We start from the raw sequence: 15,963 nt of genomic DNA, 5'->3' as shown, positions 1-15,963 counted from the left end.
TCACAGACACTTGCACACGCACGGACACACACACACACAAACCAACGCACAGATACACACACACACACACACACACACACACACACACACACACACACACACACATACAGAAACACACCCGCACACACACAGACCCAGTCCGAGTCTTGCAGTGTGATCGTCGGTGTCAGTCCGAGCTGATTGCTTTGCACACTGCTCAGGACTCCTCCCACTGCTCAGGACTCCTCCCACTGCTCAGGACTCCTCCCATCGGATCCCAGTGGGCCGGTGTGGAGGAGCTGCTGGGGCTGACTGGTTCTGTAGTATCCAGGCCCCACGCCAGACCCCCAACACCACCACCACCATGCGCGCATGTGTGTGTGTGTGTGTGTGTGAGTTTGTGTGTGTGTGTGTGTGTGCGCATGTTCTGTATATGTGTGTATGTGTGTGTGTGTGTGTGTGTGTGTGTGCATGTACTGTATATTTCTGTGTGTGTGTGTGTATATGTGTGTGCGTGTGTGTGCGTGTATATGTGCGTGTGTGCGCGGGTGCGAGCCTGCATGTGTGGTTGCGTGTGTGTGTGTATATGTGTGTGCGTGTGTGGTTGCGTGTGTGTGTGTGTATTATGTGCGAGCCTACCTATGATCTGGTGGTTGCTGTTCCATATGGGCACGCAGAGAACCGAGCGGATGTGGAAGCCGGAGAACTGGTCCGCCTACAGGAACAGGAAACAGGAAACAGGGAGGACACCGCTTGCGTGAGGAGCGCTACGTGTACACGTGGGACGCGTGCTGACAGTCTGCCGCGCGTCCGCCTGCTCCACATCAGCGTTTTCCAGGTCAAAGCCCTTAAAGTATGCATATGTTCCAGTCCCCATGTCGCCGCGGTAACCACACATCCAATATTGAGTGGAGGAGAGGCTCTCTGTCGACACGGCGAAGAAGAGGTGCCGTTGAAGAACTACGACAGCCCCGCGATGACAAACACGAATCCTTACCGTTTTAAAACGCATAAAACATGTCGGCGAGTTACTTTTGATACGGACGCGTGTCCATTTGTCTGCTTGCTGTTACCACACCGTTTAAAATAAAACATGCGTCCCCGATCTGATGCAGCATCTTATCCTAGCTAGCTTTGTTTTATATGAGAGAGGGGTTTACCTAACACATGTTAGTGCTTGGCTCTATTGGTTCTATGAACATCCTTACTGTGCCGACGATATATTGTTTCACTTTCTTCTGACAGATGTGCTTATTGTTAGTCGCTTTGGATAAAAACGTCTGCTAAATGCCCTGAATGTAAATGTGAATCTAAAGCTCATCTTGGGCTGTCGTCGGTTGTACTGAACGTGTTTTAAGAGTGTGTATGTGCACGTCAGTGTGTTTTTTTGTCCTTTACACTCGGGCAGTGGAGCGGTCACCTCGGCGTCGAAGCGGGGGTCCTGATAGGCGTCGCTGATGTTGACGGGCAAACCGGTGGACGCCACCAGCTCGGCGATGCTGTTGTTGATGAGCCAATCAGAGTAGGAGGACCGCTCCATGCTGTCTTTGAAACTGGGCGAGCAGGAGGAAAGGATAAACAGGACATATTACAGCGAGTTCGAGACAGTATATTACACCAACACCGAGCTCGAGTCAACTATAAAGAATTCATTTCTGAAGCCAATTGTACGACCAAGAAGCTTTGCTTTAACGATTATGAATCGGTCTCCTTCCAACTCAAGAGACATTCCTCAAAAACACTGTTGGTGTTTGCTTCTGTTTTAAATTCACTTGCCCTTCATGGGCATTCAATGATGACATCATAAACATCACATGACCCTTCTCGACACCCTTGTGAATCTAATCTCCATCTTGACCACGTCTTCGTTATCCCTCTCAAATACTATTCTCGTCATTCCCTCAGCCCTCTCTTTGGAACCACAACCCTCTCTCCTTCATTTCCTCTGTTTCCCTTTCAGGGTCCGATCTGTTTGTGATCACGGCACAGAGACACAAGCTTGTGTGTCTCGGTGCAGTCGGACGTACACCTGGACCCATCCAAGTGTTCTTAGGACCGTAGCTTGCTCAAATCAACTCTACTATCTATTGTAAAAACACAAGCAAACCTCTTGAAGCAACCGGCCCACTGAATTCCCCAGTGAACAGAGAAGAGAACACGGAGAATAGGCTGATATTGCATAAAGAAACCACAGAAACCTTTTAAAACTGACTGAATCAGGGAAGGAGAGAAGAAACGCAGTGTATTCACAACTTACCTCTCTCTCTCTCTCTCTCTCTCTCTCTCTCTCTCTCTCTCTCTCTCTCTCTCTCTCTCTCTCTCCCTCTCCCTCTCCCTCTCCCTCTCTCCTCTTCCTCTCTCTCTTCCTCTCCCTCTCCCTCTCCGTCTCGGGGGCGGATGGGGATTCGGAAGTGCGTGTGGAATGGTACGGTGTGCTCAGCCTTTGACGTCACGTTTATTCATACAGTCACATTCATACAAGTGTCTCTCTTGCGGCATCCTGCATTACCTCGTATGGGTTTCATAAGAGATAGTCAAGGCAGCGCACGATGGATCCCTCTCCCAACTGGTTTCCATGCTGCAAACACTCACACACACACACGCACACATACATACACACACACACACACACACACACAGGCACACGCACCTACATACACAAACACACACACACACAGCCAGCGTGTGCCCCCTAACAGCAACACAAAGCAGGAACAGCCCTACTTCACCTGGTGAGACATACCGCCTCGGATGGGATTGGATTATTGTACACTTTTTATAGCTTGCGTTTCTGCGATATTGCGTCATATTCACGACCACTGCAGTTATCGCTGCCAAGGCCGGCGCCTTTAGGCGACCAAGTGGGCTACGGTCGACGCAGGACGAGAAGTATCTGTCTTTGGCCTTCTACCGCCCCGTCTCCGTCCATAAAGGACGCCACAACGTGCGGCCACTCGTTCACCGGGCCGTGCTACTGCTGAGAGGCTGTCGGGAATCAGGTGTGTCAATCAAGTGTGGAGCCACTGTTCAAAAGGCCTTCTGTATGTGTGTGTGTGTGTATGGCGTGCGTGCGCGCACGTGCACGTGTGTGTGAAGCTCACCTCCCACCGTACCTGTTCTCGGTGTCTGCGCTGCACTTGGGCGACAGCAGCTCGAAGGACTTGGTGAACTTCACCACCTGCAGAGGGTCACATGACCAGGAGGGGCTCAACACTCACCAGGACGAACACGGCTGGGGCGGACACACACAGCTGACCTACAGGGACGTGTATGTGTATGTTTGTATGTGTGTATGTTCGAATGTGTGTCTGTGCGTGCGTGAGTGTTCACGTGTATGTGAATGTATGTGTGTTTATGTGTGTGTGTGTACATGGGTATGTGTATGTGTGTTAGTGCATTAATGTGTGTGTGCACATGGCTATGTGAATGTAAGTGTGTGCGCACGTTTGTGTGCATGCGCGTGCGTGTATGTGTGCGTGCGTGTGTGTGCTCATGTGTGTGCATGCATTTGTGTATGTGCTTGTGCTCGCGTGAGTCCATGTGTGTATGTGTATGTTCTTATGTATGTATGTGTGTATGATTGTTTGTATGCGCGTGTGTGTGTGTGTGTGTGTGTGTGTGTGTGTGTGTGTGTGTGTGTGTGTGTGGTGTGTGGTGTGTGTGTGTGTGTGTGTGTGTGTGTGTGTGTGTGTGCCTGTGTGTGTGTGTGTGTGTGTGTGTGTGTGTGTGTGTGTGTTTGTGTGTGTGTGCCTGTGTGTGTGTGTGTGTGTGTGTGTGTGTGTTTGTGTGTGTGTGCCTGTGTGTGTGTGTGTGTGTGTGTTTGTACCGGGGACTCGATGTCCTCCAGGAGCTGCACGGAGCAGCGCTCGCACTTGAGCAGCGTCTGGGCGCGGTGCATGATCTTCCTGACGATCTTCTCCAGGTCCGTCTGCTCCTCAAACAGGTCGTTCACCACCTCTAGAAGCGCCTGGCCACGGCAGGGCGAGAAGGGTGGTGAACATCCTCCAACTCACGCACCTCCTCCTCATTCTACTCCACCACCACCTCCTCCACCTCCTCCTCATTCTACTCCTCCTCCTCCTCCACCTCATTCTCCTCCTCCTCCTCCTCATTCTGCTCCTCCTCCTCCTCCTCCACCTTCTCCTCATTCTACTCCACCACCTCCTCCTCCACCTCCTCCTCATTCTGCTCCTCCTCCTCCTCCTCCACCTCCTCTACCTCCTCCATTTCCTCCACCTTCTCCTCATTCTACTCCACCACCTCCTCCTCCACCTCCTCCTCATTCTGCTCCTCCTCCGCCTCCACCTCCTCCATTTCCTCCACCTTCTCCACCTTCTCCTCATTCTACTACGCAACCTCCTCCTCCTCCTCATTCTACTCCTCCTCCTCCTCCTCCATCTCCTCCCCATTCTACACCTCAACCTCTTCCTGCACCTTCGCCTCCTTCTCCTCGTTCCACTCCTCCGCCTTCTCCTTGTCGTCGCCCTCTTTCCCCACCTGCTCCCCCTCTTCCTCCTGTTCCCCCTCCTGGTCCTCCTTCTTCTCCTCCATCCTCCTCCTCCTCTTCCTCCTCCTCCTCCTCCTCCGTTCTCCGTCACAGTGATCAGTCCCATGACGTTGTCTTCGACCAGAGATCAATGGCTGACATGCATTAGTGCCTGTGTAGATGTTCCCCGTCTGATTTAGAGCCCTCCCCAGCCCCCCCCCCCCCCCCCCCCCCCAAAACCATGCTCCCCATCCCCACCCACCGACCGGTGAGTGTAGCTGGGGGAGGAGTTGCCCCCCCCCACACACACACACAGACACACTGCAGTGGCAGCAAGTATGTTCCTGCTGATCAATACTTTGCCTCGCTGTCAGCAGCAGGCGCGGACGGAGGGAATGCTGATCCCAGCGATGGAGGGGGGAAGCGTGGGTGGGTGGGTGTGGGTGGTGGTGCTAGGAGGGGGGGGGGGGGGGGGGGGGCTGGCTGGTCATGTGATGGGATGAGTGCCCCTTACCCGACTCCTGTCGTACTCCTTCCTGGAGGCGGCGAAGAGCTGGGCGTTGGAGATGGCGATCCCACAGAAGGGAAGGTACATCTGGAGCACCTGTTGGGACATCAGGGGTGAGCTGCCTTCTACTGCCTTCCTTCTACGTCTCTCATTCACTACTATGAATGAGAGACGTAAAGACGTAAAACGCTTTGAATATTCATGGGACTGCGAGCGAACACGGACGCACACAGAAACTAGACGGGACTCTAGGGGAAATTGATTGGAAATTTTAGATCGCACCTATTTTTAAACAAGGAAAAAATAGCCTTCCATTAGAAACATGAATTGCCAGGACAACTTCATCAATTCAGTTGACACTTTACCGTTCCACGCGTGGTTTGACCACGAGCGCCTCCGGGCGAACAATTGATCCGTGCGCCATTTCCCGTTTGATTATACCGCTTCTTTTGTCCAATAATACAAAAATAACTCCCGGGCGCTGCCTCATTGAATATTGATGATTATGATGTCGTATTGTTCATGAGCACCGCCGATCTATAACGTACAGCGACTCTGGGCCTCTGTGTGCTCCACGGTGCGTCGCTGAAGAGGTGTCATTCAGACGGCTGTGGGGTGACAGAGGGGCTGGGGCCCCGGGCGCCTGCCTCTGAGGGGCCAATCCGAGGGGCCTCTAGACTCCACGACGAGGAACCAAGACAATTTAGGTTGTTTGCTTCCACACTCCGCCCCTTCTGTGATGCTATAGCTATCTTTAGCATCGGGCCGATTGTGTCAACAATGCAAACCCCGGCCTTCGACACTGGCTAATGTTTATCAGCCCGCCCGCTGGGACCGGAGGGTCCAGGAGAAAGGAAAGCTCTCCACAATACATGAGTGAGGGGGGGGGCTCGGCTGCAGCCGCAGATACCGAGCGGTCTCTTTCGCATTGGGCCGAGAGATAAGGTATCAGAGACGCAGTGCAACCCATGGAACCGCGCTCCCTAGACATGCAGAGCGTGGCATAGATGGACGAGTGTGTGTATTTGAGGCCCATATATATTAAACACACACACACACACACACACACACATGGGAGCACACACGCACACACTGTGAATAATGGCATATACAATTGGAAGTGTGTAGGGTCTATACATATTCAGCGCACAAACAGCCATGCACACGCACACTAACACACAAGCACGGTTCAAGCAGAGACACACACGTGTGCACACACGCACGCACACACTATAAATAATGGCATATAGAATTGGTGTGTATCACGGTCTGTGTATATTTAGCACACACAAAGAGGCACGCACACACACGCACGCGCACACACACACACACACACACACACACACACACACACACACACACACACACACACACACACACACACACACACACACACACACACACACACACACACACACACACACACGTATATAATACACCATATTTCATTTGGCTCCCATAGACATATATATATAGAACCATATTTCATTACTGTATGAATGAACGAATGAATTATTAATGATCACTGTTCAACGGAAAAGTAAAGTAATTGAGAAACTCAAATCAAAACAGAGCAACACGGCCCCGCCTCCGCGTCATATTAAATTCCATAAACCACCTCTTACATAATGCATCACTTGACACAACGCCATCCCGCAACTAACGAGTCAAGTAAACAAGCCCCAGTCACTCCGTCACACCCCCAGCACACAAACTCTCCGCGACACTCTCTCCGTTACAAATACACTCTCCGCCGAATGCACGTGGACTGTCTCTCGTGGAATAAAAATATATATAAAACTGAAAGCTCACACACACACGCACAAGCACACAGACACACAGACGCACAGACGCAAACGCACGCACGCGCACACACACACACACACACACACACACACACACACACACACACACACACACACACACACACACACACACACACACACACACACACACACACACAAAGCTCTTCCCAGTTCCTCTTCCCTGGAATTCTCTCATAACGCTGCGGTGCGGAGCCGCCGTTGCGGCCGTCGATAGCCCCGCCAGGAGCCGCTTCATTAGGTGGACGGACGTTGGGGACTCGGCTATGGATCCGCCCGTGGAACGAGCGGTCGGAGAGACATCGCTGCTCGCTCTAATTACGTCCTGTCAGCCGGGGCCATTATACCGGGGCCGCAGTACAAACAAGCCCGGAGACCTGTGCACTGAGCGGTAAAGAGCGGTTTTAATAACACGACTCACTAGCAGAGGCTAGTGAGAGGCGAGCTGTCCTCTAACGTCTAACCCCAACACGACTCTCTGTGTGTGTTACACGTGTAGTGGGGCAGTGGAAACCTGCTGCTTAATGCCGACACACTGCAACCGGTGGTGTGTTGTTGTGTTTGTGTTGTTGATCATGCTGCATCTGCCTATGCAGACGCAATAGAAGTGACTGCAAGTGAGGCGGCATATGGGGAGAGTCAATTTAATGCAGCAGCAATAACAGAATACAGATACCCTTTCTTCTGAATATTATATGATTATTATATATTATAGGATATTGCGTAGAAGTGTTCTGCTTGCACTTTCTCACCCCCAATATTAATTTAGCAATGATTGCGTTTATAGTGGTGCCATCGAATATGTGTAAAAATTCTCCCTTTTATTACTGTATCAATAAAATAGTAATTACAGGTTGTGAACGGATGCCTACCTCTACCTGCATGCACATGCTATGCCCCTCCAATAATGCTGGACTGGTGGTTTTAACTCATGGCTTCGTTGCGATGCATTTGTCATGAAATGCATCGGAATGAATTAAAAACCACAATGGCACGGCCAAGAAAGATTCAGTGAGGCAAAAAGTCCGGCTCTGTTGCTGTGTTGGGTATACGCTGTTGTTACACTAGAGTTCACGAATGCTGAATCAAACGAGGCGATGCTGTGATCGAGGGGTTGCGATTAAACATGAATAATTAGCACCGTGAGGGACCGCAGGAGGGCTGAGGGGAACATCTTGCGTCAGGGCGACGTTCTGCCCCGGTTCAGTCACACTGCTCTCTGTATACAACTTTGTCTACGCCTCGTCCGCTCTCAAACACTGGCAGCTTAATCCCTCAAGATAAATAAACTATTTTTTGGAGAAGGCGTACGTTTCTGTTTTAGAAGGCCTTTTTAACAGAAGCCTTTGAAGCGAGGAACAGCTTCGGGGCTTGCAGTGCTATGAACACAGCTTCATGGAGGCAATGGGTTTAAAAGAGTCCTGTGTTTCAGATCAAAATTTGAAATCGGTAAACATAAATAAAGACAAAATAGGTAGTGAAATGCTACTGAAATGTAAGTCTATTAAAAGTGTCCTGTGTTTCAAAAACAACATTTGAATTAGGTAAAAAAAACACATATAGATAAGAAATATGTAAAATAGGACCAAAGATAGTGAAATGCAAGTCTATTAGTGTTTAATATAACAGAAAAAAACAGTTGATCCCCTCCTTATTAGAGTTCGCGTACATTCCACCACACTAAACCCATATACACCATAGCTGACTCGGTAACAAACAGCGCGGTCAATTAACAGCACCTCCGTGACACCGCGCTGCCCAGTAATAACGGATCGCTCATCCCAGCTAATTTGTTCTGCTGAAAAAGAGTGCGCAACCAATTAGTCCTGATGAATGATCCTCTATCAACATAAACAACACTGTCACTCTGTGCCTTACGCAACACCTGCTGAGGGTCTCACGGGTGAAGGCCTGGTCTCGAGACAAATAAGCCATTTAAAACGTTCAGTTAAAGGTGCGTTAGGTATTATTCAAGAGTTGTAATGCGAGTAAGTAAAAGAGTGGAGGGAGAAAGATTTTGAAAGTAAGCGACTAAAGAAACGTTCACTATGTTTCAACGCCATTGAGAAGTGTTGCGTTCAGCCAACTGTGATTGCCAGGCCAAATGTCATCCCCGAACCAATCAGGGAAGAGATGCCCTGATTGGTAGAAACTAACCGGGTCTAAAGTCTGAATTGGCTCACAGAGAGAAGAGAGCCAACTCGAAACAGATGGAGCATTTCACTAAATAATAGCTGATGAGGGACTCTGGCAATCCTAGGAAATACACTGAAAAAATAGATGTGAAAAGATAGGTAGGATAGGTTCTATTTTTACAATAGAAATAATGCAAGAAAATGAACAACATGTTAATTTTGTGCAATGAGGTCTTCATCTTTGACCTTTTCAGTTGTTTGCTGATACAGTAAGATCATTGGGTAGGCCTACTCATACTGTCACTCTGACATTGCAGTTATGATTATTATGTTATTTCAAGACACAAATAATAATTCAGTCTTTACAAATTTGGGGTAAATCCAAGAGTCTTCCTTTATACGGCCATGCCTGAGAACCAATAGCTAGGCTACCCTTGATTAGCCTGGCATCACCAGACGAATTGCAAACTGAAATTAGTCTGGAACCTCTCTGATCATTTTAGCTTTCAAAGGGGCGTCACCAATGGGCGCAGACCAAATCGCATCGATGCAATTGAAAAGGCCCACAGCCAATCACAGCGAGGAAACCGTAGCACTGAGAAACGAAATACACCTTTCATCTCAACAATAGCTTAAAGTGCAGTCATTTGCTCTTCTTTTAGTTAAAATATAGCTGATAGATAACAGACCGGCAGCCATCTTTTTTGGAACTGAAAATCCTTTGCACCGTCATCGTATTTTTCCCGCCTCATATCGGATAAAAGGTTGTGATTGGTCGGTCGACGTCGTACCGGACAGAAATCTTTTTATTTGGTGGGGGAGGGGGGGGCAGACCTTATTCTGCAGAGAAAATGAAACATGAGCTTGCGAGATTTGTCTGGTTCCCAGGCTCATCCTCGTAGGTCATTAAAACAAAACAGAATCACTGGAATCCTGTTTAATGGCAATAAAGAAACAACAACTAAGGAGAAGAGGAGGCCATTTGCCCCCCTCATAAAGATCACTGGGGGCCCGAACCGAATATGACCGCTTATTACTCAGATCTCCGTGTACTTGGCTCTGGGGCCAAGAGAGCATCAACTGAAAATCGCTTTGACGTAAATGTCACCAATGCGAAGCACTAGGATCTGTTGTTCAGGCGGGAAAAACCCAGCTGTCTGATTGGGCCGACCATGGGTTGGGGGTTGGGGGGGGGGGTCTTTACATAACTCGACTCAGGCAGCTGTGCTGTGTTGCTCTCCCATGACATGGCAACACGGTTCATACTCCCAACACCCTGAAGCAAGGCAGGGTGAGACAGACTCGCTCATTCCGATTGGTTTAATTGAGCTGTCACTCAGAGGGGGGCGGGTGTGGATTGCATCTTGTTTTTGGAAGAATAACAACAAAATGAGGACTATAGATGTAGACATTTATACACAGTAAGGAATGGAAATATATGGTGCAAAACGACACTTCTGCTACCTGGGATAAGCCAAACCACGGCAGTGATGTTAAGTGTGAAATAAAATAAATATCTCAGCTCAGTTGGTCAATAGAGAATCATGAAGAGAAGCATTCATAATTATAAGATTAAAAACGTATATGCACGCATTATGTATTGCTTTTGTTCGAATCCTTTTCTGTCTGACATAGAACTCTCATTATGCACTATAAGCATTACACATTTTATTTTTAAGGATTGTTCTTATCGGAAACATCAGGTGTTTAACAACAATCGCACCGAGGGACTTTGACATCACATCCATTGAAAGGCTGCTTTAAAAAGACAATCATACGAACCCTATGCAACACAAAAACAGAGAGATTATGACGACGAGAGAATGATCTTGAGGGAGCGTACGAGGGTCACCAGAACCAAGTTAAATAAATTAAATTGCCTTCGATGGAAGATAATGAGACGATGCAATTACACACGTGCTTTAGAAGCATGTGATCTCCCCCAAGGAGTTCCGCCCGGCAGGATATACTGAAGCCCCACCGCACAACGCAATTAAGGCCGTGTGGCATTTAAAAACAATAAAGTGTTTCCCCATCCCACGAGATTTAAGTATATGAAAACCCCCGTACGTTTTCATACCGCTGAATCGTTATCTCCCGCTAATGCCTTCTTATTGCGGTGTTACTTTACGGTGGGAGAGACGAAAGGCTGCGTGGCTTTATAGTGTTTGTGTTTATTGTTGTCATTTCAGAGCCGTCTGAGGCCCCTGCTTGCTCGCTCGCCGCGTTCTGCTCATGGTGTTCTCCCTGACATGTTCTGCCGCAGCCATCGCTGCATTAGCATGATGCTGATGCAACGTGAAGCCTTCTGAAAATGTGCAATGGAGGAAAAAATAAGGATGTTCCCCATTTATGAAGAACAGAAGGTAACCCTTGTGAATACGTGTCATGTGTTCAGAGCAACAGCCTTGGACGAGAAAAATAGAACATAAAGACAATATATGAATGTATATTTGCCAAATAATGGATTCAATGAAGCCATTTAATTTTTGCTCATTATTCAAATTGCATCTTCTTTCTATTTGGATTCGATTTAAGTACACTGGTTTGTAAGTTATGAACATACAATTTAATCCAGACTTCATATTGTAAACCAAGGCTGTAAACCAAGTCAATTCAAGTCCTCAGTATTTGTACAGCCCTTAATCACTGTCCCAGTCTCAAAGGGCTTCACAGGCCACAGGTTATGACACTCCCATAACCCTGGCCCTCACCAGAGCAAGTAGAATAATCTCCCCCATAACCACGCTGGGAACCTGAGAAGGAACCCAGAGTGGGGGTCCCTCCTTCCAGGCACGAGAGGACATACAAACAGCATGTCAATGGAAGGCCAACGCAATGCCACTCTGGGAAACGACACACCAGACTGTAAACAACACATAAACACAGCCGCAGGCGTTTCACACCAGTCCCCGTCTCTTGCAGGTGCGGGTGTCAGGGGGGTCTCCCAAGTTATAAGTAAGGCCAGATCTCCTTAAATAAACCACTTCTCCTCCACCTCCATGATATTCGTTTTTCTTCAATTAAAGCTAAAGCAATTGGTAATGTGTACATTGTATATGGATATTATTTCACTGTGTGACAGATCATATAATCGCCTATGCTGTGATGAACTCAACATTTCCCAGTGCTGATTGAGAACAGGAGGGTTTCCTTGATCTTAAATGTACTTGCAGCAGAGTTGCTGCCTGATGCTGCCTATAAGTAGGACCCACGGTGGATACACGCCGCAGGTATCATCCACACAAGTCCTCCCTTCCTACCTCCTCACATCCTTTCCTCCACGACCATGTGAACTTTAATGTTTGTTTACGCATCAATGCCCATACATGTTCATTGTGAGAGCGGGAGCTGGTCATTTACTAATTTTTTATGAGAAGAAGATTTATTTTTGCATTTTTTCATGCTTTATGATAGAGTGAGATAGGAAGGAAGATCTGGGAGAGAGATGGGAGGACATGCAGCAGAAGAACCATCGGCGGGATCCAAACCCGGGTCGCTGCGATCGGGACTGAGCCTTCATCGTACGCGCTCTATACCCAGTGAGCCAGCAGGGCTCCCCAATAGTATGCATTATAGTTCAGGAGGTTTGACAGTCGGGGGTTTGACAGTCGGCGGTTTGACAGTCGGGGGTTTGACAGTCGAGGGTTTGACAGTCGGGGGTTTGACAGTCGAGGGTTTGACAGTCGGGGGTTGGACAGTCGAGGGTTTGACAGTCGGGGGTTGGACAGTCGAGGGTTGGACAGTCCGGGGTTTGACAGTCGGGGATTTGAACGTCTGGGGTTTGACAATCGAGGGTTTGATAGTCCGGGGTTTGACAGTCGAGAGTTTGACAGTCGGCAGTTTGACAGTTGGGGGTTTGACAGTCGAGGGTTTGACAGTTGGGGGTTTGACAGTCGAGGGTTTGACAGTCAGGGGTTGGACAGTCGAGGGTTTGACAGTCAGGGGTGTGACAGTCCGGGGTTTACCCTCTCGTCTTCCTCTGTGAAGAGGGCGCCGCCCGGGCTCTTGTTGATGGCCTGGGCCACGCCGATGACCTCGCCGTCGCTGTTGTGGATGGGCATGCACAGCAGCGACTGCGTCTTGTAGCCCGTCATCTTGTCGATCTCGTCGCTGAAGCGGCGGTCCTGCCGTCGGTGGGAGAGGACGCACACGGCGCAGACACACATTGTCACAGCCCACCCTGGTCGTATAGCCTACACCTGGCTCACCTACTCATGGATGGAGCCTACACATGTCATGTTGCTTGACACAATGCATGGAACTTGCACATGTTATGGAGGCTACACATGTTATGGAGACTTTACATGTCATGTAATTTACACAGTGCATGTCATGAAGCCTAGACATGTTATGTAGCCTACACAATGAATGGAGGCTTCACATGTTACGGAGCCTATACATGACTTGTAGCCTACACATGTCATGGAGACTATACATGGCTTGTAGCTACACACAATTGAATTGTGTGTAGTCATCAAATGCCGTCAACACTGACAGCTAGTGGTTTCAATCGGCCTTCTTTACCTCCTACTTAGTCAACAACAACAGCTACACAACACATAAACAGGCTTGAAGGTGTCCAAATTATCTATTCATGTCTTGTCAGTTAAACAGTCAGCAACAGTAGAAGCAGCTGGAAATGGGGGTTCATAGTGGCACCTGCAATAGGCCTGCCGTAAACATATAAAAGAGCTTGCTCGTTATATTCTCCAGATGTATTTTTGTATTTTGTTCTGGTGTAGTGTAGTGCACTTCCTTTTTAATTAGATCTTCCTGGCATTTGATATTTGCACTGGCTACAGGTGGCCCAAATGCGATGGATGCACTGTTGCATCGAGACAATTCAACAGTTTAAACAATGAAATGATGCTTTGACCCCCCACGCTCACCAACACCGCGCTCCTATACATCTCTAATTCAAGAGAGAGAGAGAGAGAGAGAGAGAGAGAGAGAGAGAGAGAGAGAGAGAGAGAGAGAGAGAGAGAGAGAGAGAGAGAGAGAGAGAGAGAGAGAGAGAGACACACACAGACAGACAGACAGACAGACAGACAGACAGACAGACAGACAGACAGACACACAGACACACAGACACACAGACAGACATACCTGATAAGCATCAGGGATGTTTACGGTCTCCCCGTGCTCAGCCACATATCCAATGATGCCTTTCCCCCAGGGAACCTGCACTTCGTCGGAATTCCTCAAAGAAGGTAAGATTGTAATCCCAGCGTGCACGTCAAAGAATTTCGACACGAGCGTCTTCTTGTTGGCCGAGCCCTCAACCAGGAACAGAGAGCAGCGGTCCGCGTCCACCATGATGCACACGAACACCAGGATCTTGTAACTCAGACTGGTTATATCCAAATCGTTCGAGATGTCCTTCACCAGCTCCAGGAAGAACTCCCGCTCGTTGTGCTCCTTGAGGTAGTACTTAAAGTCCACAGCGGTGGAGGGGTACTGGGGGATGTTGACGCGGGACTCCAGCAGGGCGCTGAGGATGTGTGCGGTGGTCGGGGGCAGGGAGCTGGCTTTCCGGAGAAGCGCTCGTCTCCTCATGCTCGTCAGCGGTTCCTGAGCCCGGGTATTAACGTTCTCGTCGTAAGTTCTGTTGCAGTTCATGGCCTTGGACCGGGCGAATGTCGTGCGGAGCTCCTTCTGCGACGCACGCCTCTGGGTGCCGTCGCCCCGGCTCGCCCAGCTCTCTTTACGCGCGTACGGTTTCTCCGGTTCCGCGGCGACCTGAGCGGAGGACGCGGTTGGTTTGCTCGCCGGGTGAGTCTTGAGCCATTTCTCCACCATGCTTTGCTTCCCCTTTCGGTTTAAATAATCCTCGAATAACTCCGGGTGCGTGTCCAGAAAAGTTTCCACGTCCGAGAAGACCATGTTGGACATTGCCATGTCTGTACTTCAGCTGGATGTCACGTCAGTATCATCAAATCCATGAAGTTACAGTTAGATAATTATCACGTACCATCTCTCATCGGGGATCAAAGTAGAGAATCCGTTGACACCACAACTTCCTCAAAGGCATACCTCCCGCGGAGGACCCGCGGATACGATCCCAACCTCCGTGATTGGGAGCGGTGCTGCTGGAGACTCTCCGAAGCGCCCGCATATTCCCTCTGACATCTCCTCACTTTGGGCCGTGAATCATTAAAACATAAGGAAACATATCCAGCAGATCCATAGTATAGAACCAGATACGATCCCCCTGTAGCCTGGACGGTCACTCTTTCCTCGACTCAGCCACTCTGGACTGGAGCATCTCCGTCGAGCAGAGCTTCTGTGCGCAAATGACGGTGTTGGCGAACGGCGCGCTGGAGGCAGTGTTGCCAGATTGGGCCAAATTTCCAGCCCAATCTGGCAACAATGGCTGGAGGATGCTGACGTGCACGTCATCGCACAGAAGGAGCATCTTCTCAGAGCATCGACCGGTGGGAGACAATAACTAAACACAGGAAAATAGAATCGATGCCGTTGGCTTCTTTCTTGAGTTATCAGCCTTTTGGTGTGTATATATATCCTACTTTTACGCGTCAAAGTATATGCAGCATCAGCGGTCGTCACTGTACAAAGAAAGATAAGACCGAGCGAAGTATTTCTGTTCTTGCTTTATGTTACTTGTACTAAATACATATTTCATGTATACAGTTGAAAGGCTTGTAGATATATCACCATTATCCAGCCTTCATATCTGTGCAGATCTTACCATCATGCAGGACGCATTGGAAATTGCAATGTAAAAAATGTACAATGGGTGTTTTAATTATACTGGCTTAATTTGAATTTTGTTTCTTAACTCGTTTACATTTCATTGGTGGCCGTATCACATTTACACCTGATGCCGAGTATTTGCAGTGGATCCTTCAGAACGCTAGATGGAGCTATAGTCCAACTTTTACTAGACTTGAATATCAGACCTCGAATGCTTCATTTCAGTCATACGTTTCCCCACATCACATGGACCCGTCAACTGACGATTGAAAACATCTTTGTTCAATGGTAGGAGTAAGGTTTGTCCATGAAAGA

At 48.8% G+C, this 15,963-nt stretch overlaps 1 protein-coding gene across 1 annotated transcript; it reads right to left on the bottom strand.

Annotated features, from left to right (window-relative positions):
* Positions 1–196: 196 nt before the first annotated feature.
* pde11a (phosphodiesterase 11a) lies at positions 197–15,198 on the bottom strand. The gene is made up of 8 exons (XM_056580326.1): positions 14,041–15,198; positions 12,900–13,058; positions 4,980–5,069; positions 3,806–3,946; positions 3,093–3,157; positions 1,400–1,532; positions 619–694; positions 197–297 (listed from the first exon to the last, which is right to left on the bottom strand). Exons 1-8 carry the CDS (start codon positions 14,830–14,832, stop codon positions 197–199), a joined length of 1,557 nt encoding a protein of 518 aa, XP_056436301.1. The 5' UTR covers positions 14,833–15,198.
* Positions 15,199–15,963: the final 765 nt, after the last annotated feature.

The sequence above is a fragment of the Gadus chalcogrammus genome, chromosome 20, assembly GCF_026213295.1.
Source record: "Gadus chalcogrammus isolate NIFS_2021 chromosome 20, NIFS_Gcha_1.0, whole genome shotgun sequence".
NCBI classification, from domain to species: domain Eukaryota; kingdom Metazoa; phylum Chordata; class Actinopteri; order Gadiformes; family Gadidae; genus Gadus; species Gadus chalcogrammus.
Note: the sequence above shows the minus strand (reverse complement) of the source record. Positions and strands in the feature narration are given on the sequence as shown.